Raw genomic sequence first — 27,673 nt, forward strand, 5'->3', positions numbered from 1 at the left:
AAAGAAGCCTTCAGGGTTGCAATGAAGCCACTTAAGCTAATATAAAACACCAGGTACAAATATTTACTGAAATTTATATCCCTTTCAAAGCCTATGGGTCTATATATTGTGCACCTTCATGAGCTACAGTGATCTGCTGAGACTAGGTGCCTGAAAGGACAAGGTAGCTTTATCCACATTTGGTATAACAGCCTGGCAGTTAAAGCATTTTCCCATGTAATGAGAGTTTTAAAAAGTGAAAGAAAAATTATAAATTTGATAAAAACAACTGGGACTTAGAAGAGGAAAATTGAGCTGGTGCACTGAAAACAAAAAATAATTTGCATGTATAAATAATTTCTTTACTCCTGCAATTTTTTCTTTAATGATGAAGATGAAGGTTAGATATATACTGTGTATTTTGCAGTATAAGCAGCAGCTTGTGCAAAACCTGAAACATCAATTACATTGATGTGATTTTGAGGGTACTGAAGTTAAAGTTTTCAGACTGGTTTAACTTTGTCAATATATTTGTATGCATGATATTCTAGGAACACTAAATATATTTGTTTTGCTAATTGTAATTGGAACTTGGTAAGAAAGGAGATATGAGAAAAGTTTCTCAGCGTCCTACGTATGGATGACTTTTACCTTTATGGCTGTTCTGTTCGCACAGCCTCTAATCTATGACTAACAGAGATGTACAGTTCTCTCTTTCACTTCTCCCTTTCAAATGTAGTTTCTAAGATAATCAATGTCTTGATTAGAATTTATTTAGTACAAATGGAAAATGTGTCCCCTTGCATTATATTTGTGAGACACTAAAAGCTGACAAGGGACATAGGCATTTGACTATAAAAGAGATTAAAAAATGGGTAATGCAAAGAGTTTGAATACCTCTGTGATGATCCAGAGATTTTGAAAGTCCATTCCATTTTCCTTGCTTCCTTACTAAATCTTTTCCACCTGTTGTAAAGCATGGCAAGGGGCAAAGACAATATAATCCTCTCAGTTTATATCTCTGGAACACGATGTGTTATGAAACAGAAGGTTTCACGCTAAAAGAAGTAACACTTTAGCGTGGATCAGCTCTCTGAGTCATCAGCATCCCCCATCTCACAGAGTCAGTAAGATGTCTTCAGTTCATTGTGATCCCATTCAGTTCTACAATGAATCCATATCTTTGTATTGTGATGAATAAATGCAGATTCAAGATTAATACAGACCAGAAGAGAGAGGAAAAAACCCAAAACTGAGCATGAGTGACAATGGCACTACTGCAAGAGTATTCTGCCCCTCACGTTCATCCTCCAAAGCTTGTTCTTGCAGATGAGGTAGCTTAGAGCATAAGGATGCTTGTCACCCTCCCCCACAGAGTCCTAGGACAGCAAGGAAGATTTCATTTCACCAATAGTCGGTGTGCTTGCTTTTCCCTCAAGATTTGATGACTGTCTGTAGAAGTCCTTACACAGCATGTAATCTTAGCAAGAGCAGGATCTTCCCAGATGCAGACTTTCTTTCTGACCAAACAGAAGAGAGACTGGAAGAAAAATGTAGGTCAGTTATTGGTTCCCACCTAGTTCTCCTGGCTAACATGAAACAACACTAAAGCCATTAGACCTATATCCATGTGACTCTGAATATCAACAGGGGATGGGTTGCTCTACCGAGTAACAGTGCACGACACATGCCCGTTGCACTGAAAGTTTTTACAGAGGTGCTGACCCTTCTGCACAACCAGTGTATGAACAGCAGTGCTGTGGACACAAAGAGGATATACACACAAAGAAGCACCAACAACTTGTCTTTTCAGACGCAGTGATGACACCTGATCGAGTTGCGCCTCATGCATATAAACCTGTTAAATTTGTAGCGTAGAAACAGCAATAAAATAGGAAAAAAAAAGGAAGTTCTGGATCTTACTAGAAATTCAGATAGTAATAATTCCAACTGAAAATTAACATCTCCCCGTGTTAGAAAACTCCTGTGACTTGCTTAGCCTTAATAAACTAAACAATAGAAAAGAGGATAATGAAACTCCAAGCAAGTAAACCTAGAAGCTGGATACCATGTCTGCTGTCAACAGATAGATGTCTGTAAATCATCTTTTTCTAACTAGAGAGAGTTTCTGAAGACATGTATAATGCACATAGCTCAAACCTCCTTTTTTAAAAATTGAGTTACTATTTACCAGTTGTGCTTCAGATCAATTGTTTTCTCAACTTTAGATGACTGAAGAAAAACTTGAAAAAAACCCAACCCTTGCCAAGGCAGGGTTTTGTTATTATGTTTCAAAAGCACTGGCATTCATTTACTAGTGGCTTAGAGGAAACTTTTCCATATTTCAAGCAAGACTATGTGAAAATCTTTTAACAGGCTGAGCGATAAATAATGCTTACATTCATTATATATTTTCTTCAGGAGTTAGTCAAGAAATTTGAAACTTTTCAAATATAGAAGTAAAAATAATTTGGAGGTACAGTTTGACAGATGTAGCATATAGTTGTCAGTCATCACAAATTTACAGACTTTAATGCGTTTAACAGAGATACTCATTTCAATTAGTCTCGCAGTTGCTGGCAGAGATTGGAATCTTCTTTTAGAAAGTTAATAATGAACTCAGTCCCTACACTTCTATTCATCTCATGACTTACTGCTGTTCATGGAGATACTTCACGTCGTGTTCACTAGGGAAAAACTGTCATCTAGCATACCAAGGACTGTCTTCATAATAGTGATTGCTTGCTTCTGAATTATCTCTGAAAAATGTAGATGCCAAGTTGCTAATTAAGCACCATATAAAAAGAGCATGATTTTAAGCACCCAATATCAATAATAGTGCAGAGCACCAAATACCTCTAACGTTCTGCTTTATTCTAAAAAAATCAGTATTATATTTTGGTGGAATTGTATTGTCTGTCCCTCCTATTTGAAACTGGCAGTACCCTGTCCTGTGCCCCGGCGTGCTCTCAGCGGGGCGCCGGTCAGGCGCGCCATCAGTCATGCCAGGCTGATGCTCGATGCATGTTATACACCTTCTGCTCTGCCAGCCAGCTGCTCCGTGTAACTCATTTACTGCTTTTCTACCACAGAGCTTTCATCTGCGTCAATATGCGATATAAATGTTTATGTACTAGAATATGAGCAGCGAAATATCTTTGCTGGCTAGACCTCACTGCAGCTACTTTTTTGCTGCATCCAGACTAAGCATTACAAAGCTTGCTACTTGAGTTATGTGAAATTGTTGGATTTTTGTTTCTAGGTAATCACTAACATTAGAGAAGTAAAATTTGGTGCAATGCACCACTGGTGATGATGTAATTTAAAAATGTAGTGAGAAGACACTTTTTATTCTCCTTTCTCCCACCTGTCCCCTTCACTTCACAAGGTGAGATGAATACCAATTGTAACTGCTATAAACACTGCACATTATAACACACAGCTTAGCATAAAATGTTTTAGCGAGCCAATGCATCAGTTGTGAAAAGTGTTCAAAAAAATCTCTCTACTTGCATTTCTTGCTACTGTTTTTCTTTTAAAGAGTTTTTATATGTAAAAAGGTAATTCTTCATTAAATCCTGTACTAAATTATCTCCCTATTACACTGCAATTCGGAGGCACAAAGTGGACACACATACTTTCAGGTGAGTGTCCTAAGCCTGCAAAATGAGAGCAGAGGGAATCAATTCATCTTTTGGTGATATTTCTACATGGTGCAGTTTGACCAGTTGGGTCCAGATTACTTCAAAACTGTATGGACAAAATTGTGTTTGTGCTGGATTCAGGAATCTGTTCTGGATCCCAGGAATTTCCAAGTAATTTTAGATCTTTATATTTTTTTTCTTGTTTAAATTCCTGATCAATTTAAAGAAAATCGGCAATGTATAGATTTTGTCAAAAAGCAGTGAAACCATCAAAAGTCTTCTCTTGATTTCAACAGAATTGATTTCTGATTAGAAATTTCTTTAGATCTACATCTGTGCTAAAAATAAACACTGATAAATCTTCAAATAAAACAGTAAATCACAAGTGCCAAAGCACCAAGGTCAAGCCTTTCAGTGTCATGGAAATTTATTACAAGTCTTGGGCCAACCTGCATTTACCTTTGAGTGCAAGTCTAAAATCCAGCGTTTAACAGAGCCCATATTCTTTAGATCAGCTGGACATTTTCGCAGTTGCTCTTCACTCAGATTATGTGAATGATTCTCATGGTAACTTTCAAGTAAGGGAATTTATTCAACCCAATCAATTCCATTGTGAAATAAACTTAAAGGACCTTAGATACGGTGAGTATAACAGAAGAAATCGGAGCCGGTAACTCAGAAGACAGCATGAATCAGTAAACACAGCATGAAACAAGAAGTTTAAAGACTCTAGTCTTCTGGCTCTCTGGCTGGCTTATTAACTGTCACACACCTTTAAAAGCCCCAACTATCACACTAAAAAGCATTCTGGGTTGCAAGAGAGCATTATACCGGTGCTTCGCTGCCTGCATGGGCTCTACATTGACAACTGCCTAATTTAATGTCTCTGGTCTGACAGCCAAAACCTTTTAGAGTGTCCCTGGCTATCTGAGAGATCGCTTCTCAGCCTTTGATCAAAGCCTCCTCAAACACGCCCTGGGAACAAAGTGGGGAGCACTAGTAGGGGGGCTGGTGGCTGTGGGAAACTGAACTTTCCCAGGAGCTGGAGGTAGCAAAGTTCATCCTTACAGGAGAGAAAAATGAACACTGAATTCCTCAGTGTTAAGAGTGAAATGTGTGTTGTGTGGGCAGTATATTTGAGCGAGACCATTTACCTCTCCAGGACTAAGCTCCATATCCGCCAAGTGTAAACAGCAGTAACCTCACGTCTGAAAAAACAGTAATCTAGGAAGCACTCTATGTAGTATTTCTAACAATGATTTACTTGCTCCATTTATGCATCTCTGACGCTGTGACCAGATCCACTGTGGCCTCACAGAAAAAAGTATCAAGAATAATTTTTACAAGTAAACCCCAGTAGCTTGCTATAGCAATAGTTGTCTCTGGCACGCTATCTTATCAGCAATTATAGGTGCCACAGCAAGAGATAAATGATTGTGCTTGTGATTAAAAATATCAGCACTAAGCACTGGATCTAGGTGCACAGGAAACTTATTGTACAGTTTACTGAGCCTTGGATCAATAGACACGAAATCCAGGTTCAATAACTAACTTCCATATTGTCTTGCTGGACAGTGCAGTTTCACCTCTTTCCTAAGTTTTTAGGGCAAAAGCTCTTTTTCAGTGTTTGTCCATGTCATCCAGTACAATGGGTGATTCATTCCTATTAACAAGGTTTTAAAACAGGTAATGTTTGTTACCTTCCTCCAGAGCAAGATGAAAAAGAAGAGTGACACAACAGAAAACAGAGAACTTGAATATGAAAGTAGATGCAAAATCAGATTCAACTTGACACCAGAAAGTAATAGAAAAATTGTTTATAATTTTTTAACTACTCCTATAGATTCACCAATTCTGGATATGTGTAATATTTAGCTCCTGAATTTATATTGTTATTCTTCCAGGCTAAAAAAATCCTGCTTCTCTTAAAATCAGTTGCAAATCTTCATTGATTGTAATCAAACATGCCCAAATGTTGTGAATATTTTTTGACCCTCTTCATGTGTTTTTCACTATGAGATGCCTTTTCAACGATTCCAGAGCTCAAGTAGAAATGTGGCAATTAAGATTTTGTTCAGCTGATTTGTGCCCCACCACACTAGCTGTCTGTGATGAAAAGAACTGCACATTCCTTCAGTCTGTCAGACAACGTAATTTAGTAGTAATTGGCTCTAAAATCTTCCAGTCCAGTCCCAGAGGAAGATATCCCATGAGACAATATCAAAATGTAGTCTAATTTTTTTTTTATATAAGTAGGTAAGCAAGTACCTGTCCCTGTTGCCCTGTCCTGGAAAAGTCTGATCCTTTTTCTGGTTTCTTCAGAATATTGTTTTTCTTTCCTCCTATATTAATAAGCCATGAAAGAGTATGCATCCCAATCAAGGTATTCCCTCCGTTCATTTGGGAGCATGCTGGGCCTCTTCAGAGCTCTCAGTTGTTCAACAGAGGATCTGAGACTGAAGGTTTCAGGTTTTGCTCTGCAAACAAGAAGCCTTTCTTTTGGTCATTGCCTTCTCCATTCAGAGTTCCTAGGAGCAGCAGCTTTTAGGAAATCTGAGGGAATGCTAAGAAATTTTCTGCTCCATTTCCCAGTGAAGACCTAATTAGGATCCTAAGACTGAAATCCATCCCTTTTCTATTAATGTAACTGTCTCAGCACTGAACAGTCCATGAACAGGTTAGAAGCTTATGCACAGGGATCAATTATTTTTTCTGTTTCCTATCTCTGTGTAGTATAATTCTCCAGATTTGAATCTCACATCATCCCTCAGACTTGATCAAATAACCACACTGTATCTGATTTCCAAAAAATCCACTGTACTTCCAGTAGTGTTGAAAATAAATAAATCAAGTCATATAGCACCTGCTTCACTGAACAGCGATGTAGTACCATCCCCTGTAATGGAGCACAAGTTATGACAGCCTTGTTTTCTTATTTTGTACTCAGAAGCTGCAGTTATGGAACAAAGACAAATTTTACATGCCCTAAACTTAGCAGGTTTTGCAAGAAGTTTTTATGCGCAGCAATTTCATCCTCAATGAATCTCCATCAGGAATGATAGCACTACGAGAAATGAATTCTCTTTCTTTGGCCTACCCAGTATGACAGATAACTCTTTTTTGGATGTGTCTGGTTCTCTAGTTATCTTTTTCCCTTCTTCTTATCTGTTTTAACGGGGCGATGTCTTCTACTTCGTTTTTCTTTCCCTATGCTGTTCGTGTTTTCACAAAAATATGCCAGCAAATTTATTTAGATTTATCTCAGTATTCAGTTCCAATGATTTGACTTATACTACAAATTTTAGATATGCTGCCAAAAGCCATGTATCGAGTATCCACATATGAGACAGGGAACACTTCAGTCTAAAGAGGATTTATATAGTTTATTTAGGTTTTTTGCTGTGCTAAAAAAAAAAGTTATCAGTTCATATTCCTGACTAAACTTCAAATTCCATTCTGATACTTTTCTCATGTCTCTAACTGAATTATAGAACCAGTGTCTCATTTGTAAGTAGCAGTGGTACATCTTTCCGTCTTATGGAACTGCTCGCTCCTTCTTCTCAAAGGTGTTTAGATTTATGGCCCAAAGCATTGCCATGAAGCCCACTGTGGCCCTTCCATGGTCACCATAAACAGCAGAGCTTTAGTGGTCAAGTGTCTTCTCCATAATGTGGACCCATGTTCTGGGGAGCCCTTTGGGCAACAGAATAAAGGAGATGTCGGTGCGGTGTGCCGGCAGGCTGGACAAGCACAGATGTGACAGTGAGGTTTTGGTAAATGGAGAGGGACCTGTGGCAGACATTGAATGTCAGGGAACCTCCAGGATGAGGGGCATTGTCCTCGCTGCGTGAACAGGGAAGAAACATTTCTTCCCATGGACTGTATCTCTCTCTCTCTCACACAGCAGCTTCATACACATCATTGCCTCAATTGCTTCGGATTTTCACCGCCATACTTGGTGAATCAGCTCTTATTAATGCTAACTTCAGGCTCAGTTTTATAAATATTTATGCAGGTAAGCATAAATTCCTATATTTGCAATGCTGGGGCCCTTCTGAAAGAAAGTATTGTTAGTAGTGGAGAAAGCAAAAACCTTTGTTAAATGATAAATGTATTACTATATAAAATATAAATACTGAGTACAATGTTTGACTTCCAGTTTCTGACCTGCTCCTCATTGACTTTTATACTCTTCGCCATTTCTGCGAGCTGACAGGATTCTGAAAGAGCTGAAATTCCTCAGTGCTTTTCATCGTAGTTAGCACTAACCAAATATTGATCTGTTTGCCTTTACCATTGCACACCTTTGAAAGAAACAAAGAACTACCACTCTGAAAAATACTGAAATACATGAGTTAGGACACACGTTTAGGCTGTGTCTTTCATGCAGACATGTATCGCAGGAATGTAAAACTCACAGCGTTCTTACTTCATGATTAAAATGAAAACTTGATATGGTGTCAATACTTAGTATCAACATGCAGTTGACTGACAAACACAAAAAAAATCAGATCATCATTTTACACAGAGTATAGGGGGGTGGCTTTCACCCCTGACACACTGAGGTTGTTTCAGAAATACCTTGTGCTAAATTCAGGTTTTCTCACTTTCAGATATGGCTATGAGATATTAGTAATCATGATGGCACCAGTCTGCTCACCTTCAGCAGAAGGTTGCTTGTACAGTTTCCTCCTCAGTGAGTCTTCCACTCTTTAAGGGTACAAGGAGCTTCTAGGGAAAACCAAAGCACCAACTGAGCTTCTAAATTCCAACTCCCTCATGTAAGAAAAACAAGATAAAGGCCTCCATGGTTTTAAAGTAGGGAATTGACCTATGCTCAAATGTTGCTGTTAGGAACGGTGATCTCCTTCATTCTGCTCAAGTGACTCACGTGAGTGGGTCTAAGGCAGTGCACCTGAGCGACCAGCACTTGCCAGCAAGGACCTGTTCTCCTGCTCCAACCTAAGGTTTCAGGCAATTTGAAAGGGCGTGATCAAAAGCGCTCACACAGGAACGTGTGAAAGGCAAGTCAGAGAAGCAGTGCTGCCTAAATACAGCTTCTCCCAAGAGGCTGAGTACCTTGTCTTTGCCAAAGTGTTTACAGCAAACTGCACCGCTCAGTATTTGAAGCATGGGTTCTGCTACATTTAATTTAATTATAGCTCCTTCCTATTTGTGAAGTCAGGATTGTAAAATGCCCTCCTGTAGTGACAAGCAAGTGCAGAAACACTAAGCACCTTTCAGATGCCAGGGACTCATCCATAAAGTTTGGTGTGTCAGACTTTGGGATAAGCTTTTAAGTTCAAATCTTTAGTCATGTTCTTTACCATTGTTTTACTGCCAGTACTAATAATAGGAACCTAAAAATTACACTAGTTAGTGGGCATTGCTAAACAAAGAGCAGTGCTGATTAAAAGCGTTGCTGGCACCTTGCCCGTTGCATCGTGGAAGCAGCCAAAGCGTTGTTATTTACTGTGTGAAGCCATGCATGCTGGATGCGAGCCAGTTCCTTTATTTTGGCTCGTTTTCCTCTGAAACTGCCACAGTAAGTAGCGGTGGGAAGAGGCTTTTGTTCGTTAGAGCACCTTTCAGTGGGAGGCTCAAAATCTTGTACACCTTTGCTGTGCCATTGGGAAGCGTTATCGTAACTCTTCTACAGGTGGCTAAAGAGAAGCAAGAAGTTTTGTGTTTTACCTGATGAGACAAGGCTTGAAAGGAGTTTTTGCATGTATTTCACCAACAGATGTCAATGGAGACTGATGCTATCAAATCCACTGACTTCTACAACATTCCTAGAAATGTAGACTGTGGCCACTGAGCTATAAAAAGAGTCTACAGCTTCTGTGACAGAAATGATAGTGCAACAACCCGAGGAGTTGTTCCTGTGAGCCTGTAGCTGAAGTAATTCTGCTGCGCTTTAGATCGGGGAGGAAGGATCGAAAGGAAGGATGTCCCTTTAGACCCAGTGATCAGGGCACTCCATTTGGGGATGCCTCCTGTGTTCTAGGTCCTCTGTCAAAAACTGCTTATGCTTTACACCTGTAACCATAAATAGGCAAATTCATAGGAAGGCTTTAGAGTAGGGACTGGGACAAAAGACTGTCTGAGATAACCATCCCTAACCATTTCAGAAAAAAACCTTCCTTTTGTATTACTCCCTGTTTCTTTCATCCCATACAGCTTCTACAAACAATAGAGAAAATATTTCTTCACCTTGATTACTAACTCCTGAGGCTCATAAGTGTATTAAAGTATACAAAACTAGAGTGTGTTATTTTACGTTCTGGTCTGTAAGGCTTAATACTGCAATAACTGAAAAGAATAGCAAGCTGGTTTAGGAAGAAATTTCAGTCCTCTTGAAATCATCAAATAAGTCTGATCTGAGGTATACCTTTGGTCAATGTATTTAATCATTCATCTCTGGCTACAGCATCTTTCCATATGATTGCACAAAACTTATTTTTTTAAAATGTAAACCAAGAACTGTTTCAATAAAGAAAAGGTGCTGTGGAAGCTTTTTTTTTAATAGCCCAGTCCTGCGAAAACCAAGATGAGAAACCTAATCAGAAAAAAACCCTCAAGAACTAATTCAGTTTCAATAGACAGGAGGTTAAATTAATAGCTCTCCCTTTCCTGATAACACGAAAAGTAGAAGTGATAATTGAAATTAAAAACACCAATGGTTTTCAGTGTAATTGAATTGAACACAGGTTATTCATTAGAGAAAGTAAGTGAAAATCCATCAAGCTAGAGGTAGGTCATTATAAACATGGTCATATACATAAGGTGTATTGTTGTACATAGTGGGGATAATATCCCACAGATGAATATTAATTCTGGCCTGAGAATTAAATTTTTCATAAGAGTAATTTCAAGCAGTGTAATAAATAAAAATTTTCAAAAAACCACACCAGCTTGTATTTTGGTCTTTCAAAATTTCTAGTCTCTGGGTATCTTTATGTGTCTTACACGTATTAATATACTGGGTCTTTCAATTCTCCTAAGAAGTAGGAAAGGCTTCACTAATGTACTAATTAATCTTCATTTTACTCCAGGAAGCTTTTTTAGAACAAAAATTATATTAAATTCTTTCAGCTATAACTGTGTTTTAAGTACACTTTGTCCTACACTTTGTATGTGTTCTACTTTAAATAGACATAGCATAATTATGGAGCATGAATTATGCTCAAACAGGGAAAAAAATCCTGACTGAGTCCATTTCTGGTTTTTCTGGTATACCCAGATCTACATTAGCTTGGAAGTTCTTTGTTTATCAGTACAGTATTAATAATTCATTAATTAAAATAAATAGAATAATTCAAAAATGTTAGGAAAGTTAGCAAAAGATTTCAATTATTTAAGGGAATATGAAAATTGATTTGAGTAAAAAATTCATGTTTCTGAGTTGCTTGAGGAATTATCTTCTCTCTCTGAGAAAATTAACTGATGTTCTATTCTTGGGTAAGTGGCATGAAGAAGAATGCAGGTCTATTTGTTGGCTGGAGTAGCTGGTAACCTGGCCACTAAACTTTTATAGAAGGATGTAAAACTGGAGGGGGCTCCTCTGTCTAGCAGAAGGAAAGAAATGACACCTTCATATTCATACTAAGTGTGTTTTATGTGTTTGATCTGAGATGTTATGATGTGGATTTCCCATAAGTCTCATGTCTGTGATTTCCTCTGCATGGATCACCCCCAGAACAAACACATTTCCTTTGAGCCTGTTTGATTGCTGCTACTGATGACCAAGCATCCAACACACACGTGTTCAAAACTTTCTTTTGCCCATCTCTTCCACTGCTCATCTTCCCATCTCTGCACATTTCTTGGTAATTAACAGCTGCTCCTTCAACAGCTTTTCAGAAGAAAGGCAGGTAAGGTCTGGACTTGTTCGATTATACCATAGGCCTGGCCAGACCCCAAAATGATAGGTGTAAAGATAGAATAAAACCAACTCTCATGCTGTGTGAGGAGTTTAAGACACCATCCTGCCAATCATCCTCCCAGTCCTTTGACAAACTGGCTTTTATAGTAGGCAATCAGCAAAGCTCAAGAGAAACACAGAGGTGGGGGAATAATATAATTTCCTGATCAAAAGAGCCAAAGCAGGTATCTCTTCTACAGTCTTTGCAATTATCTCACACATGCATTGATTTACTGAAAAATTCCTCAAAGCTCCCGTTTGATGTGTTGAGGTGTTGAATGATAAATCTATACAAAGGAAATTAAATGTTTCTGTCATTCATCTAGTTTCAAAAAGAGGTGTTAAAAAGCAGGAGCCCAAATACTGACAATATAGCAGTCCAGAAGACGCCAGTTCAAAGAAGCTGTTCAGAGAATTGACTGTCTATAATAGATCACAAAGACATGTTGGGTTTTTTTCTTTTAATCCATAGGAGAAATAACACCTTGAAATTTTACCAACACCTAATGGACAATACTTTGCTTATAGTTCAATCTCTGTGAATTCATTGCCCTATTGGGGGGAATCTAACTATGGCAGGAAAATAGCTGCTCTCCTCTCCCCACATCTTCTTCTGTTATTGCTTCTTCTAGATTTAGAGCAAAGGAAAACAAAAAAGAAAAACGCAAATATTTTTGGGATTTTTTTTTTAATCTGTATTAATGAGAAAAGAAAAAGATCTTTTGAACTATCTAACTATTCCCAGGTTATTTTTCCCAGTCTTAATTTCTAGTGCTTTGTTCAGCTACATTTCAAATATTTGAACTCACAGTATTTCTCTGAATTAGTTTTTTTAAGGCTGCTTCATGGGCTAGTGCATCACATCTCTTTTAAGCCTATCTTTTGAGATATTTTTCAGACTGCATTTGCTTTTCCTTTAATGACATCAAAACCTTCTTTGCCCCAGAAACCTCATTTTGTTTGTACCATCTACTTTGAAGTCCCTCTAAAATAATTTCACTTTTATTAGCTGCTGCAGGTTTTTTTGCCCGCTCTTGGCGTTTCTCCTATGTTGGCCAATAATGTGATCTGAACTCCAGCAATGCCACCCAACCCCTTTTCACAAAGATCATTTCTGATATGTTTTCTGCTTTTTTGCAGAAAAAATCAGTGTCAAAATGAACCCTGTATCCTAAGAGTGCTTTGAGGACATGAAGTTAATCACACCAGCACTCACTTCAAAATAAGTAGGCAATGAATTCTATTTCTGATTAATATATCAAGGACAAGATAGATTTATGTTTACTACAGAGAAATGAGTTACAAAATTACAAATGTTTTTATTTGTTTGTTTAAAAATAAACTACAAACTTACTTATACTCAGCATGCAGCTCTAAGGTTGGTCAAAACTTGAGCTTAGCCATACTGGTATTTGGTAAATAAATCTCTAATGCTGAGAGTATTACCAAGTAAAATCAACACAAAACTGATGAAATAATGTACTTGTCCTGGTTTCGGCTGGGATAGAGTTAATTTTCTTCCTAGCAGTGGGTATAGTGCTGTGTTTTGGATTTCGGATGAGAATAATGTTGATAACACACTGATGTGTTGGTTGTTGCTATGTAATGTTTACACCAAGTCAAGGACTTTTCATCCTCTCATACTGCCCTGCCAGTGAGGAGGCTGGGGGTGCACAAGAAGGTGACCAGGACAGCTGACCACAACTGCCCAAAGGGATATTCTATACCATGTGACGTCATGCTTAGTATATAACTGGGGGGAAGCTGGCCAGGGGCTGGGACCATGGCTCATGAACTAGCTGGGCATCAGTGGTCTGCAGGTGGAGAGCAGTTGTGCTGTGCATCACTTGTTTTGTATATTATTATTATCATTGTCATCTTCTTTTTCGGTCATATTAAACCGCCTGTATCTCAACCCACAAGTTTTACCTTTTTTTTCCAATTCTCTCCCCCATCGCACTAGGGGTGGGGGAATGAGCAAATGACTGCCTGCTGGATTAAACCATGACAGTACTGTATATTGAATTATACAAATGTATTGAATATAATAAATGAAATAAATAATTACATTTCTTAGGGGAAAATAGCAGGCCAGATTCAACAGCCTGAGAGAGAAGAGGCTGTTGTCATGCCCCCAGATCCAACCAGCAGTGAGGCTGAAGATGTATTACCAGTTGGCACATGCACGTAGAGCACACGTATACATCACATATATACCTATATACATGGCTGGCCACACAGATCACAGACAGATGCACAGAGCAGTCACATGAACACTGGCAGCACATACAGCTTCATCCTGCTCCGCTCTGTAGCCGAGCAGGACGGAGGTCCACTAATGAGAATCTATACCTATACATGTGCACACATATGTACAGTGTGGATCCTTCCAGCAGCTGGGCTCAGACACTGGGCTCATATGTCCAGTAGCAGCTCCTGGATCCGTTTCCCCAGTTGCTGGCACCTGGGCGTGAGAGCCCCCGAGGCTGCAGCCCTGCTCCAGTTGCTGGAACAGACCATCTCATGCACACACACAGTTGGCCTGGACTCCCCTGGTCTCCAGCAGCCAACTCCCTCGTGGTGATACCCTTAGAGAATCACTAATCCCCAGCTCCCAGGTCACGTCACCTGCTCACCAGCTCATCCAGCTTGATCTTTGTTAGCACTCACTCATTTGCACACCCACACTTGCTCCTGTTGCTGCACCAAGGAGGACACATGGGCCTTCCAACACATGCTGACCCCAGCTGCTGCACTCACACCCCTGTACACACCTGTGCACACACAGAATGGAGAGCCCTCACCCATGGAAGACTTGGAAAGGTGCTTAACAAGAAGACAGGATAGGCTGCCCTGGTCAGGCACAGGGCATGGCCAGCCAAATGAAATGACCAGCTAAACATATACCTGGACTTTTTATCCCCTTATCCCTCTATTTTCCCACACATGTTCCTCCCCAAATCACCTAAATCCCTCCCTTTCCCTACCTTTGGTTCCCTGTTAAACATTCCATAATAAGTCCTGTGCAATCCCAGAATGCTCTTCCCCAGCATCCCATAATGTGCATCCTGTCCGGAGGCAGCAACCCCCTTAGTCTGAGCGTTGACTCATCTTGATGGGTTTCATGCCCAAAGGCTGGTGCTGAGGCTCGCCTGGGACAGCCCCGGGAGGGGCCAGGACAGCATGTCCCTTCCTTAATTTGGGTTCCCGTTTGCCTTTGTGCCCCTGTGCTCCCCTGGGCTTGTGGAGCTGGGCCTTTGATGGACTGATGGCTCCTGGGATGACCTGGGACCAGCCGGGGCAGGGCATTAGTTGGGGTCACCAACTGGCCATTGTCTCTTTGTGCTCCTCTCTGGGTGTGCAGACAAGCTTTTACCACATAACCTAACAAAATTCAGCATACAGCCAGGAGCAGCACACTTATAAACAGTTTTATTAAGTATAAATAAAATATAAACAAGTTTAGACTAGAAGTGTATTAGCTTGTGTTTTTGTTTTCTACTCTGCTTGAAGTACATTCAGTAGTCTGCAGACACGACTAAATCATTTTATACCATGTCATCTGGATATTAGCTAAATTTCAAAGCCATAAGGCACAGTAAAACTGTAAAAAGCCAATTCCTGCATTGGCCCTAGAGGAATAAGGTGCAGCAGCCATTGAATTATCTTCTTCCTACATCTGCAGGCTATGAGATTTTTAGGCAAATTTAGCGTATAAACTTCTAACCAACATTCTGCATGTGCAGGTCCACATCAGGACATTATCCACTACCATTAATTATTTGTAATTAAATAAAACACCTAGTCAAAAGAAAACTTCATCAATAGCATAGATACTTCCTTATATCATCTTTGAATAGTTCTCTTTAGTGTCCAAATAAGTAATTTTTCCATATTGCTTCTGCTTGCCAAATTAAGATCACTCCTTTCTTGTGGCCCGTAAGCACTGAAGTTGCTGAGAGCACACTAGATTTTTCAGTTTGCCGTGAGAATTTGCCATCTCAATGTCAATATGATGCTATCACGCTCCATCACGCTGGCAATCCTGAATGGCACCCTCTTTTTTTTCCAGAAGTGGGGTTTTCTCTCTCTGCGTACTTTTTCTAGCTTACACTACAGAAGCAGCACAAGGCAAGATTTGAGACAACGTGAGAATGCAGAAGAATATTAGGGAAGATATTCTTTCGTGCTTTTCTCAGAATAGTGCTAGCTCTTAAAAGTGAGCTGGGATTTTGGATCTATCTGACGATTCCTTCTTGGTTTGATCTTGGACTGTTGTGTCTAACAAATGGGTTAAAATTTGGAGATAACCTGCTTAAAAGTTATCTGTGAAGGATTTTGAGATGGGGGATTCAGAGGGGGTTTGATAGACCTGTTCTTCCAAGAGCTAGGAAAGAGACACTATGTGAAATAGGGCTTGGTGCCCTACTGCGAGGGTGAAGAGAAAAGAGACGGGCAGGAGTAAGGCAGCAGCCAGAGGAACTGAGAGGGTCAGTGCATGGGGGAGGGCTCTCCCTGCGGAGTGGAGGGAAATGACCAGGAACAAGATCCATCCTTTGGCAGAACCAAACAGCTCCAGAGGAATCCAGTGGACTGGTGAATCTGGGAAAAAGAGCTTGGGCTGCCCTGTGTTGGAGGCAAACTGGGATATTATGCTAAAGAGCAGGCACTCAGAGAAGGCATTTGAAACAAGTTATTGCAGATTTGCAGCTGTAGGAAGAAAAATTAAACACCTCAGAAACCTTGACGTGGAAATTTCCATCTTTGTGCTATTGTCGCTCTTTGGCTTTTATGTCACTTACAGTTGTTTTCTTTTTCCTGCCACTTTAACTGCATGCAGTATAACTTTACTACCCCTGCTCAGCCAATTATCCTGTCTAAACATGAGATATATGCATTTTTAATAAGCCAGAAGCTTATGCATAACAGCACTTAGAATTATATTCTTCATTTCAATAAACCCAAACCATTTTTTAATGTGATGCAGCTTGTTTGAGAGAACTTCTTCTGTTTGTCTTTAATCCTCCCACCATCACCCTTCTGCTTTTGTAACTACTTACCCTCCTGGTTGCAATCAGCCTACGGCTACAGGGCCATTACCTGAACAGCAATACTGTTATCTAAAGGGAATTGGCAAAATATATAAAAGCTACTGAGCGTCAGAGATTTAGATTTAGGTTTTGAAAGTGGCAGCTGATAAGATTTATGAGGCTAGTTCTTTTTGGATCTAGTGCCATATCTGTACAACGAATACCTGCGTAGCTCAGCTGATCAACCACTGATCAACCCTCTTCTGGCAAAAGTCCGCAGGGTGGATGTTGTGTTGATATCAGTGTGCCAGCCTTTGTGCCAGGGCACGAAGGGGCCCTTTCAGAGTGAGATTTATCTGGTTTTCTCCTTCTTCCAAGGCATAGTGAGATTATGTTAGACACGTTTCACCAAAGTCCCTACCTTTTCCATCCTCGGAGGGACTGATTGTACCTTAGTTTCTTATGTGTGCTACTTTTGACACACATTTTGTTTTGGAGGAGGATCAAGATAAGGGTAATTTGTCAAATGAGTATCACTGGTCTTGTTCCAGATAATTTATATAGTGCTTAAATAGTACAGCAAAAGAATTTTCAGATTATCTGAATTTTCTTGTGGTTAAATTTTCTGTAAGCCTAGAAAAAAACACTGTACATTTTGGGTATAAACTTTACTGTTATAATTCATTAGCATAGCCACACTAAAAAAATGCTCCTATCTGATAAAACATTGACCAATGGTTTACTGATAATTTTGTTGAGTAATTTTACTACATAGCCACTCATGTCTTGCCATGGGAGACCAATATAGGTTAAATACACATCAATGTGCACTGATTAAACACTAAATACATGGGATTTTTTTTTTAAGAAAACTAGATGTTTAGTCCAAAACCACTAATTGTATTTCTTAGTGGGAGAAATTAATTTGGTATTGCAACCCATGTGAATTGTATAATTATCATTTGGCTCAGTTTTCTGCAAATATCAAAGTCATAAGAAGGCCTACATTTCAATCACATGCATCAGAACAAACATTAGATGTAGCAAATTTAAATCAAGCTTAGGTACGTGGCTTTGGAAGGAGGGAGTGCATAAAATTCAAAGGCAATTTTCATAAACCTTAAAACCTAAACCCCACAAGTTTCATAAGTTGTTGTCTGAAGTCTCTAACCCACACCCTTCTATCCTGATCAGTGTGTTCTTGTTCATAACAGCAAATTATCAAGGTCCACTTACAAAACAAAGCCTCTCATCTCGTCCCTTAGAAAAGCTCTGCCACATACACAGACTACTTTCCAGGGTTGTTCAGCAGCACAAATTTTCACTGAAACTAAGGGCTATCTCAAGCATCACCACACTTCAGGGTACCAAGAAGAGTGAAAAGGTTTTTCCTAGTGTCCAATGTGAGCTCACAACGCTCAGGCTGTGGCCACTGAACTTTGCTAAATTGTCTGCCCCTGCTGAGTTTGGTTCCTTTATCTCCGTTACTGCTCTTCAGGTGGGCTGCTATTAGCTCATGCCTTAGCAGTGACCTAGACTAAACAAGCCCAGTTCTCACAGTCTCTCCTTGTTGGCCATGTGCTCATCATCATTTTGCCCACAGAGGTGGTGGAGAGTCACCATCCCTGGAGGTGTTTAAAAAAACATGTAGAGGTGGCACTTCGGGACATGATTTAGTAGACATGGTGATGTTGGGTTGACGGTTGGACTTGATGATCTTAGAGGTCTTTTCCAACCTTAAGATTCTATGATTCTATCCCTAGTAGTCTTCATGGCCTTCTGCAGAACCTCTTCAGTTCTTCCATATCCTTGGGAGGGCCCCAAGACTGTGTTTCTTATTGTCCCAAGTAGAGAGAGAGAGCCTGCTGGCCTTGGCTCATTAACCCTCAGCCTGCTGGCCTTGGCTTATTAAGTGGTTTATCTAATTTGCAGTAAGAATTCTTTGTTGGCTCACACTCGACATCCACTGTAACACCACGACTTTTTCAGCAGTGCTGCCATTCAGCCAGTCACTTCACAGCTGGTACTGGTACAAGGGATGATTTCTTCCCAGATGCAGAACATTGCAATTCTTGTTGAGCTTCACGAGGAGGCCCAGATTTCATTATTAATTTGGCCTAGGTTACGTTGTTAAATCAAGGCTATTTGTTAAATTCTCATGCTGTTTTGATCAAAGTCTATGTATAATAGGAACTGGACCGGGCTATGAAAAGCCACTGTAGGTTTAGGTTGTGGGATTTTTGGTAGAATTAGTGTTAAAGTATATGCATGCTATTTCAAAATTACATACATGTTCTTCCATTAAGTTTTGTATTTATGGAAAGTTTACATTTTCAGTCACAATAGATGTACTTGCAAAAAGAGAAAATATTGTAAGTCAGAGATAATTAAGTCAATGGACATGAACATATACCTAAAATGAAGCAGAACAAACACTGACAACAGATAAAGCATGGGATGAAGAACCTGTTATGCAAAAGCCATAATTAGAATATATTTAAAATTGCCAAAGCTCCTAATACATCCAAATCCATCATAAAAAAAAAATAAAAAATTGCTTATTATACAGACCAAAGTCTGAGCTTTGAATTTATTTCTCCTTCAATCTCTTTCCTACATTTCACTGCATCTCCTTTTTTGTGTCTTTTGGGTTTGCCTCTTGTCCAAAAAGGGTGTTGATTAAGTAGTAAAGATGAATCCACCGATTGCAGTATTCTCAGAAATACTGGGAAAAAAAGACAGCTTAGACAGCATGAAGCTTGTAAATAATTTACAGGTTTTGGAGTGGTTCATAAGACCATGTGCTAGAGGTGTAATTTCCCAGCAGTAAAACTGCAGGCAAGAGAGATCATCAAAAGGCAGAATGATATTTATTATTCTCTGTCTCTTCTTTCTGTTGGTTTATCTTCTTGTGTCTTTAAAGGAGAAAGGAGTTGACTCAGGAAAAACAGTTCAAGATGAACTTTTCCTCCTTTTTATTCTCTGGAAGAAAAATATAATACACCATTAATGTAATTTTAAAAGACTGTCAAACAGAAATTTTCTGTAACAAAACAAATCATATACAGCTGGAGTAAAAAAGAATGTAAGAAATCATTTAAATAAGCCTCTCATTTATCTTTCAAACTATTTAATTATTTTACTTTCTTTTATAAGAGTTTAATGAAAGGTTAGAAAGATTTTTTTTAATTACAGTTGGTACAATGGAAGAAGTCAGCAATAACTTGACATAAAGCCACAGGGCATACTTAACAATTGCAATATTAAATCTCTTTCACTGAACTAGAGAAATCTCCCGATAAACACAATAAAGCCAGATTTATGAGTCAAGAAAAGAGCGGTCTTGGAGGTAAATGATGTTGGCTAAATATATATATTTAGATTAAAATTATTTAAGAACAGAAGTGTTCACAGTCTTGTATAGTCTCAGATGAAAGATCCAAGCAAAGAAAGAAAAGTTTCAACTAAATATTTCTGATAAGAGTAATTGGCCAGCATCACAGATTAATGAATGTCCTTAAGATACCATTACTACAGATCGCCAAGGATGGAAAATATATGGTGTTACTGGCAATGCTGTGGTAAAGAGAAGAGGAAAATGCAGAGGATCAGCCTAGATAAACTCGAGAGGCCATTCCCGGCTCTACTAATATGCAATTATGTGAAAGTAGGTTGCCTTTTCAAGCGACATTTCTTTCAAACAGTTCGGTGAAACTGGAGTTCATTAAGTGACAGAAAAAAAGTAGTACCTTTAAATGAGGTATCTAGATCATGTATTTCTCTAAAAACAGGCTGCTAACTTATTCCGAACTAACAAAGAATAAATCAGACAAATTTTTGCAGAGTACCTTTAATTCTCCTCTGATGTCATAACATTTAAATGCAGTCAGGAAATGGGAATCTTATTCTTCACAGCTTCAGACTAAGGACTGACACAGTTGGAGTTGCTGGCATTTCCTATAAAAAATGGGAAAGCACTCTTTGCAAAATGAGCATATTTTGAATGCCTTTCTCATCCAGGGAAAAGGTAGAAAAATCGTTCTACATGTCAATAAGCCATAGAGTTAGATGAACTTACATGCACATTTTGTCATTCATTATTTATTAAGATTCTCAGAAAAATAAAGAAAATGCAAAATCTGAGTTGTACAAATTCAATATACAGGTTTTCTTTTTAGTTCACCCAAATGTCCCTAGCTTTTTGCCTGAAAAGAAATTATATGCAGAGCAGAAAGATACCATGGCTTCTTTTTCTAAATTCTAAAATATTGTGTTGTCCTTTCACACTCCCACCCACCTCAGAGAGGTTATTCTTCCTTGAGCAGGTCTGGGAATGATGTAGAGTATATACCAATGTATGCTTGGCAAAGGAACTTATGAAATACCTTTGTTACATTTTCCACATTGAACAACTATGTTATATCAGTGCATATCTGAGCACTTCACTGATGTTTTCTTTATTGTACTTTGAATACAAGTAAAAATTCTGCTGCTTTACATGCGTTTATACAACTCCACAAGGCTTTACATAAAAAGACAAGCAGTGTAGTAAATGTGTTGGGAACGACCACAGAGATGCTAGACTGTCTGACTACAGTCTTTTTGGGAAGCTGGTAAAGCAGAGAGAGATGTTTTAGAATGCCCTTGCACCCAAATACATGACAGGCAGGGAGATGCTCCCTTAATTAACAGACTGCTCCTTACCTGACGAAGGGCAGAGATGCTAGATTCATTTCACTGTTCCCCCCATTCCCCAAAGGCTTTGGTTTGAAAGGCAGCGTGGCCCAGCAGTCAGTATATATCTGGGCTTACAGAGACCTGAGCTCTAATTCTGCCTCCATCGGTGACAGCCTCTGTGACCGGGAACAAATAATTTTGTACGTTTCTCTCCATGGCCAGTCTTTGTCTGTTCTGATCAAACAGAATTGTTTCTTACTATGTGTTTGCACATGCTTAGTTATGGTGAAGAGCTGATTTTGGCTGAGGGTAAGTGACATAAATCAGAATAATCCTAGATCTACAGATCTGACGTGTTTTTCAGGCAGTGCATTCATGTCTCAATTAGCAAGATTACACTATTTGTTTCTTAGCAGACACTGTCAGAACTATGAATATCTCAGTGTTCCTTATCTGATCTAAAATATCATTTGGTCTCACAGGAAAAGCTGTTATTACACTGGTAAAAGATGTTACACTGTTCTTTATCTTAATTTAAAGCTATTTCCTTTCCCCAGTTTAGGACTATGAGCACATAAGCTTGAACCGTCAGTCCCAATAGCACAGCAATAGACAAAAATAAATGTATGAACCTTAACACTTAATTTGTTTCTTTTTACTTAGCTTTGTTTTGAGAAATACTTTCTTTTTAAAGAACTTGCCAGCTTCACCCTCTGTGTTAAAGAAGGAATTAAGGCCAAAATAAGTTAGGTTGCCCAAAGTCATCTACTCAGTCTGGCAAACTCAGGACTAGAAGACGGCTGTATGGTCTTTGATGTTAATGCATGACTTCATAAACAATACAGTATCCTTCTGTTTTTCCTTCTTTTTGCCCAAGTCATTTCTGTAAAGTCACCGCTCTAATACTCTTTTTCTTCTCCTTCATTTCCTTTCATTTTCTCTGTAATCACCCTGCTCTGACACTTTCTGCCTATTCTTTCTTACATATCTCAGTTTATGAAAAAGATGTAAAGAGATAGAAGGATCAGCAAGATTTGAATAAGATCTTCAAAGGCAGAACCTTTTGAATTCATTGAATATAACTCTTCAGGGAGAACATAACTGCATGTTCTAATAGTACTACCTAACTGCAAATGCAGTTTACGTTCCCGCTTGGTCAGGTGCTGCTTGCAGCCGCAGGAGCAGCCACCCGTGGCCCACAGCGACACCGACTGCTCCACGCGCTGTGGCAGAGTGGTTGTTGCTCACATCTGTCAGCCAGATCTCAATACTGAAGTTGAGATACATGGCACAGGAGAAATTTTTGTCCCATGGCAACTCTTCAGGAAGATAATTTGAAGTGATACACATATAATGCATTAATACTTGGTTGAAAATGTAAAATCAGACTCTCAGAATCACATACATGTTCTGTACAGTCTCATGAGCACATAATTTGACTCAGCTGGATTGGATGGTATTCATTTCTTGTCTTTCACTTTTTTCAGGAATGCCCCAGTGGTGTTGTCAATGAAGAAACCTTTAAAGAGATTTACTCTCAGTTCTTTCCACAGGGAGGTGAGTACTTGGCAGACACAATTAGTACTGCAGTGTACAGAGAGTTCTGTTTGTTATTTTCTAAGTCTGATAAAAGAGCCTGTTGCTCAACTTAACAAGATTGTTGTCTCAAGCTCTGTCTGAAACCATGAAGTACTTACGTGATGGCTGGACACATTTTAAAGTATGTATTTCTGAATGAAATGCGATGATATCTACAAGAAGTCAGTATCCTGTTATGATGTTACCACCTGTGCTTGGGTATCTCTGAAAACCAGGTTTCTCTGGGTAGATTATTTCCTTTCCAACTTTCTGTACAGTCTTCCCCATCCTCTTTTATGCCACAAAACTTTTCACAGTAGGAATGAAAACTGTAGGAGGCACTACAGGTACCCTCTAATACCCATGGCAGAGCTCCCTTGACTTTGATGGGGTTTCTCTACTTAAATGAGGGCTTTTTTGCTACCCTTAATTTCAGTTAAGGGGTTTCATTATTTTTTTTATCTTCATCATCTTTTAGTGCAATGAAGGTAACATAAAAATGTATAACAATTTTTTGCCTTGAACCTTGGATTTTCTTTTAGTTTGAATTGTTTTCCTCTTGCTTTTACCATTCATTCCTCCCTCTTCATATTCTCCTACAGCTTTTCAATCCTGCCTCTTCATCTTCTCCCAAAGCTCTTGAGATTTGCATGTTTCCCTGGAACTGATCATAGCTCTTTTTTCCACTTGTATTTAAAAAAAAAAAAAAAAAACAGAAAACAAAAACCAAAAAACAACAAAACCCACCACACTTAATTGGTAGGAATAAAACATCTCCCAATTAGTTTTATTTTGAATGAATATCAAGAAGGCAAAGAGCAGCATTCAGTGTGGATTACCGTCACTGAAATCCTCAATAAGTAGGCACACTCAATAGGGAAGAACAAAAGGCTAAAACAGTTGACCTGCCTACTGATTATATCTAAGCTTTTAAACCAGGCTAACAATTACAATTTCAGATATTATATTTTTTAGTTACCCCTGCTAGTGAAAATAATTCTCTGCATGTGATTTACTACACCTTTACTACACTTAAAATAATAATTAAAAAAATCATGATATTTCCTATTGTTACACTCAAAATTGTTTATGGGCAAAGAGAAAGCATACTTTTTCCGAGAGTAAAGCTAAAGTGTATTGTGAGAATAAGTGTAATCTTAAGAGCCTAATCTTTATTAGTTCAGACCCAATTGTTACGGAAAGGAAAGAATATTAATGCAGTTAAAATTGGTACTCAATTCCTAGTTTCTACGTCTTTCCCTAGTGCTAATCTTACCCTTCCACTGCTCCTCTGGGCTTTAGGTAGTGGCATCATTTGGGGGAGGAGGTGGGGACTGCAGCGAACTGTTGGCTTCTGGAGTCCTTCCCCAGGAGGAGTAGGATGGTCATGTTAGTGCTTTCTTCTTCCTCGCTCTGGGATTCACCTGGGGTCATTTCTACACATTTGCTAACACATTTTTACACTTTTCTTTTTCTCCATTAATTTGCAGCTCCACGTTACACCCAAATCTATTGTAGGTGGTGGCTTTTACATGTGTTAGATACTATTTCTTTGTTCTCCTTGCTACCCCTAAAACCAGTTTTGTCCAGCTCCACACCTGCATTTCTTTAGCTGACCACAGGTGAGTTGTTTGCAGCTGTGGGGTCCCCAGTGTCCTCTCATCCCACAGCTGCTCTCCTCTGCGCTGCATCCCGTCACTCCACTGCTCAAAGCCTCTGCTGGCACATGAGACAAAAAAGTTCTTCTCTCCACTGCATCATTCTGTTAGAGTCATAAATGCCTACTTCTACACAGAAAAACTGTCCGTTTCTGCTACCTTGCTACCTGTAAAAAGCTATCGTTGCACCACAAAAGAAAAACCAATCAGCCTTAGAAACCTGATCAGTTTGAGAGACTGCTGTGACAGCTAAACCCCAGGAAACAAAGCTGCAAGCTGACAAGCCTCCATCCTGGGGCACGCTCCCTGTAAAATTTATGGCTTCTTAGTAGCAATCGCAATATTGCATTACAGAGCCACGTGGTTACACTATTCACTGCAATTTCAACAATGCCATTACTCTATCTGCAACAAGGGAGCTACGCTTTTCTGAAAAAAATATGCTTTTTCTTCTTGCTTCATTTAACTTTAGTAAAATGCAGTAAAAATTAGATTTTTAGCAAGGTAGAAAAGTATCGAATCCAGATAATTCACTTGTCAGTAACAGATGTTGTTGTGTACTAGTAATAGCTTTTTTAGCTTTCTTAATAAAGCTGTTTCAGAGATCTCAGTGAAGAGCACTGCGAAGTGATCATCAAAAGCTATTCCCTTCCTCTCCCCATCCTTCATGGCCTCCACGCAATGGCGTGCAGCCTAAGCAGTAAAGACAGCACAAGCAAATGTGAAAGTCTTATATAGTATTGCTCAAAATTTCAGGAAAAATATTCAGTGGAAACAGCAGAAGAGCTGAATCTCCTTGGAAGAGTAACAGCTCACATCAGTAATCCTTTAATTTGTGTGGGCCCACTGAGACTTGAACTGCTTTGCGTAGGGTTTGTGCTGCTTTGTAGGTGCCTGTGTTGACTTTTGCCATTTTCTGAGAGGTATGGGAGCCAAAGTCTAGTCTTTGTTCCTCACATTAGCCAAGATATCTTCAAAGCCCAATTAACTGTTGTATTTGCATATCCCTGCATGCTAACAACGGGATGAGATCATCATATTTAATTGTCCACTTAAGCAGCCAGATTGTGTACTTAAATCTTTGAATGCATTGCCAAAATATTGTGTGCAGCTGAGGCCTTTCAATTTCAGTCACCCTTAAAATATCGTTTTTTATGTATGTCTGAATATTAAAGAGGAAAAAAGAAGTTTGAAAGGTGTCACCGTGTTAAAGCATGTGTTGTACATGTAGATCCATGCCCCAATTGGCTATGTAATGCAAAACCAGATACAACACAATGGATCATTATAACACCTCAGATCTGAGCAAAGAGGATGATGTTGTGTAAGATTCAAAGCTTCAGGGTGTCCAAGCAATCACCAAAAAGTCATTTTCCAATGTCATCCAGCAAGTCATTCCACCAATCGCCTTTCAAGACTATGCAGGATAAGGAATAGGAGGAATAGCAAGAGGAAAAGGGAGCCACACTAAGAGTAACAAAGGACATGACACAGAACTGCAGTAAAGTCGCTGCATTTTAAAAGGCAGAAGTAGCTTTGTAAAAAGCTTTCCATGCCGGAAAGGCACTCCAGAACCTTCTTTTTAGAAATACAGGTGAATGAATAGGCTCCCTGCGTTCATGCAATGGATCGCCTGAAATATAACTTGTGATTTGTTCTTCAGCCAGGCAGGTTGTAGATAAGAATCCAGACACTGAATGATTATTACACTCCTCCTCAGTTATGAACAGAACAGATTATGTTCATGGTGCGATAAGGCATATTCTCGGATGTCTAATGACTACCATTTTTTGTCTCTGATGTTTAAAATGCTTTAATGGTGTATTTCAAAGGAATTCTGATTTAATATCTGTTCCTGTCAAAATATCAATTTAGCCTACTGGTTATGATATTAGATCCCTGAAAATAAAACATATTTTATTTTAAATGTTAAGCTGTTGTCTAACATGATTAATGTTCAGATTTAAGGGAGCAGGGGGAAATCACATTAAGTAGCTCTAGTTAAAAGGCTGGTGTACCTCATCCTGCAGTGTTTTGGAAGGCAAAACTTCAGACCACAATTGCCTGAACAAACAACTCCGAAAAAGACCTCTGAATTTTATTTTTTTTTAGAAAGGGTTACTAGAAAGAAAAGATTCTTCAACTAGAGATTTTTTTTTTAATATACCACCATACAAAAAGAGTAGTATATTGTCTCGTGTATGGGCAACAAACAATAAAACCCCTTTGTGTTAACTTTTGTGTTTTCTGTAAATCTGCAGAAAATAATTAGGAATATTTCACATGTTCGTAAGAAATGAATGCCAAGAGAATGGGAAGCTATTTAAAATTCAGTTTACAGTAATTATACCTCTATAATATGGGGGGTTTTTTCCCTGAAGATAGTTTGCATAGTATATTCTGTTGCACAGCAGAAGTCTCAGTAGATTATAGAAAATATGACTATTAAAATCCTAAATGTAAACTGAAGTCAACAAATTTACTTTTTTTCAGTTAAAGTGGGAATTTATCTGCTAGGCCATGCTCAAGCAATTACACTGATGACTGGATACATGGACGAATGAATGTCTCAAGAGTGGTGTTTGTCGTTTTCTTTAATTCTCTGAAAAAGCATTAACAGACACAGGGTTTAAAGGTTGCAGAGTTTTTTCTTGTAACAATTATTTTACGTCATATGAAATTAACATATTGAAGTAAGACCAGAGACTTCACTTACTAATATCAGATCTGAATCCATGAAGTACAGTTTTGAGTTTAGGTATATTTTGTTCCTTGGGGTCAAGGTGACATTTCAAGTGAGTGACCCAAGACTATCACTCGGTTAATTCAAAACAATATTCTGGGCTGTGACAAATAAAGCTTTTCAGGATTAATATGAAAGGTAAAATGGTTTAGTGCCAAGAAATCAGAAAATGGTGTCTTAGCACTGACGAGGTTTTTCCATGATTGAGTGGGGGGGACACAGATTTCATATCACTTCTCACTTTACTAAAAGTTTGAGAGGTCAGTGTCAAGTTACCTAAAATTAATGTAAGTACATGAAGTAGAAAGAGCAAAGCAATGAGTATTGAAAGTAAACGATACCTCAGCCTACATTAATTTGCATTGTTTTGAGAGAGGGAAAAAGACGCTGAGGAAAACTGACTTCCCACAACCCCAGCAGCTTCTACCTCACATCAACAG

General features: G+C 38.9%; 1 protein-coding gene across 4 annotated transcripts in view; it reads left to right on the top strand.

The window, feature by feature from the left end:
• Window positions 1-27,673, top strand: part of KCNIP4 (potassium voltage-gated channel interacting protein 4) — a 446,323-nt gene that overhangs the window by 402,309 nt on the left and 16,341 nt on the right. For all 4 annotated transcript variants that reach the window (XM_075752408.1, XM_075752409.1, XM_075752407.1 and 1 more), the window contains one exon: window positions 22,742-22,811. In XM_075752408.1, coding sequence (XP_075608523.1) covers window positions 22,742-22,811 — 70 coding nt within the window. The remainder of the gene's footprint in view (window positions 1-22,741; window positions 22,812-27,673) is intronic.

The sequence above is a fragment of the Balearica regulorum genome, chromosome 4 (genome assembly GCF_011004875.1).
Source record: "Balearica regulorum gibbericeps isolate bBalReg1 chromosome 4, bBalReg1.pri, whole genome shotgun sequence".
Taxonomy (NCBI): domain Eukaryota; kingdom Metazoa; phylum Chordata; class Aves; order Gruiformes; family Gruidae; genus Balearica; species Balearica regulorum.